The 2677-nt window shown below is 57.7% G+C and overlaps 1 protein-coding gene across 1 annotated transcript in view; it reads left to right on the forward strand.

The window, feature by feature from the left end:
- The window catches only part of LOC122545776 (pyruvate carboxylase, mitochondrial-like), a gene marked incomplete at its 3' end in the record, with an annotated part of 2937 nt that extends 1039 nt beyond the window's left edge, over positions 1-1898 (forward strand). Inside the window, exon 2 of the mRNA XM_043684694.1 lies at positions 1399-1898. Within this exon, the coding sequence (XP_043540629.1) occupies positions 1399-1898 (500 nt within the window). The remainder of the gene's footprint in view (positions 1-1398) is intronic.
- Positions 1899-2677: the final 779 nt, after the last annotated feature.

A 2677-nucleotide genomic window follows, 5' to 3' on the forward strand; every position in this document is an offset into this window, starting at 1 on the left:
AGAGAGACAGAGAGAGAGATAGAGAGAGAGAGAGAGAGACAGAGAGATAGAGAGAGAGAGAGAGAGAGACAGAGATAGAGAGAGATGCAAGAATGCCACATTTCAAAGAGAACACCAATTTCCACTTGCAGTTTGACCCAGAAACTGGTCACTCAGAGAGTCTGCTGTGATTTGACGACGGAGGAGACTCTTGTTCCCCCTCACCCCCTCCCTCCCATCTCCCCTCCCCCATTTCCAAAACTCCCCACCGGTCGAACTTGTGCTCCCCTTTGAGTTTTCGCACACTCGTGCCAGTCTCGATGAGGTCCGGTCCCACCGGCAATTGTGACAAAAGGGGGGGAGGGGGGGGGAGGCAGGCAACTCGATAGACAGCCCGAGACTCGTCCAATCAGGGGCTGCGGAATGTGCGTCAGTTTTCTGGTTAGCCGCCCGGGTCACGTGATGCAGGTTCAGTTGGCTGTTTGCTGGGCAAATGCCATCGTAGCGTTCGTGTCAAGGGGCTGGGGGGATGCAGAAATGGGAACCTCCTCTGGTCAGACCACGTTTGGGATGCTGTGAGCAGTTTTGAGCGCCCTCCCTGAGGCCAGAGGAGGACTCGGGCAAAAAAAAATCGTCCCCAGGAATTAAGGGCGTTTCATATGAGGAGTGGTTGAGGACTCCGGGTCTATGCTTGTCGGGGTGCAGAAGAACGAGGAGGGGATCTGATCGAAACGTAGCAGAAGGCATGGAGGCCTGGATAGGGTGGAGGTGGTGATTCCACCAGCCGGAGGGCCTCGGACCCGAGGGCACGGCCTCAGGGTGAAGGGGTGACCCTTTGCAACCGAGCTTTCTTCAGCCGGAGAGCGGGAAATCTGTGGAAACCATCGCCTCAGAGGGCTGTGGAGGGCGAGTCAGTGAGCGTCTTTCAAGCAGATTGGGTTCTTGATGGGGGAATCCTGGGATACGAGGAGAATGGGGGTTGAGGAACGTATCAGGCGCAATCGAATGGTGGACTGGGATTAATGGGCCGAACGGCCTAATTCTGCTCCCGGTTGTCATGGCGATGAAGCCCTTGGGAACACGGGCGGATGACTCCTGGCTGAAGGAGCCGATCACGTCGGGCCTGGAGGGGTGGCCGCCCTCATCGGCCTAACTCTCGGAATGCCCCTTTTCCGACCCCAGGGTCAGGTCTCCCCCCCCCCCACCAACCCCACCGGCCTCCCCCCAGCTGAGGCCCTGCCCAGTGGTGAGGAAGGAGTCACAAAGAGGCATTTGGGCCCACATTCCCCGTGCCACCCACCCCCCACCTCACCTCTCGAGCAGTCCGGTGACCCAAGTTAGGGTGGCAGGGGTTGGTGGTCAGGGCGCCCCTTCCCTCCCTCCCTCCTCCTCACCCGACTCTCCTCGGTCTGTCGGCAGGTGACGCCCTCGTCGAAGATCGTGGGGGACCTGGCGCAGTTCATGGTGCAGAACAACCTGACGGCAGAGGACGTGGAGCAGGACGCCGAGGAGCTCTCCTTTCCCCAGTCGCTGGTGGAGTTCCTGCAGGGATACATCGGCATTCCGCACGGAGGCTTCCCCGAGCCGTTCCGCAGCAAGGTACCTCGCCGTTCCGGGAGCCTGCTCCACCCAGCCCACCCCCAACCTCCCCACCCTTCCAATTTCCCTCCCTCCCCACCTCCCAATCCACAGCGACAGCCGCAGGGAGGGAGTCGCAGGATCTTGACCTGGGCCACACTGAAGGGACGGGGGGAGTGGCTGATCGGGTCACACGGCATGGAAACAAGCCCTTCGGCCCAACAGGCCTGTGCCTACCAGAGTAAACTGGGCCAGCATTTGGCCCATGTTCTCTCTCAAGCGTTCACATACCCCATCCAGATGCCTTTTAATTGTACCCACCTCCTCTACCTCCCCCGGCAGCTCATTCCACACACGCGCCACCCTCTACGTGAAAAAATTGCCCCTTAGGTCCCTCTTAAATCTTTCCCCTTTCACGTCCAACCTCTGCCCTGTAGTTTTGGACTCCCCTCATGTTGGGAAAAAACACCCTGTCCATGCCCCATGTGATTTTATAACCTCTCCTCAGCCTGGCGGTTCAGGAACAATAATTCCCAGTCTATCCTTGGAAGGGAACCTGCAGGGGCAGTGTTCCCGTGTATCTGCTGCCCCTTGTCCTTCTAGACGGAAGTGGTCATGGGGTTAGGAAGGTGCAGTCTGAGGATCTTCGGTGAATTTCTGCGAGGGGGGCGGGGGGCGTTGATAGCACACACTGCTACGACTGAGCGTCAGGGCTGGAGCAAGTGGACATCAGAGGACCAGTCTCTATCCTTCACCAAACCTTTACATACCCTTCCTTAAATGCCCTCGGCCTGGCTCAGTGCCAGTTGTCTGTGACATGACTTAGACCATGTTTATCCCTGAGATGATGGAAGTGAAAAGCACAGCCAACATGACAAAACATCGCTGGGATTCTGGGTAACACCGAGAATGCTGGAGAGCTCAACAGCTCCCTGCAGTGTCTACAGAAAGAGCAACAGAGTCAACATCAGCCTGACTGTCTGGGCACTTGGCTCAATTCCTGACCGCTGTCCCACTCAGGCCCAGCAATGGCACTACTGGTTTCTCACACTTGTATACACACACACACACTCCCTCCCTCCCACAGACACTCTCTGTCTCTCTCCCTCTCTGTCTCTTC

The sequence above is a fragment of the Chiloscyllium plagiosum genome, unplaced genomic scaffold (assembly GCF_004010195.1).
Source record: "Chiloscyllium plagiosum isolate BGI_BamShark_2017 unplaced genomic scaffold, ASM401019v2 scaf_40691, whole genome shotgun sequence".
NCBI classification, from domain to species: domain Eukaryota; kingdom Metazoa; phylum Chordata; class Chondrichthyes; order Orectolobiformes; family Hemiscylliidae; genus Chiloscyllium; species Chiloscyllium plagiosum.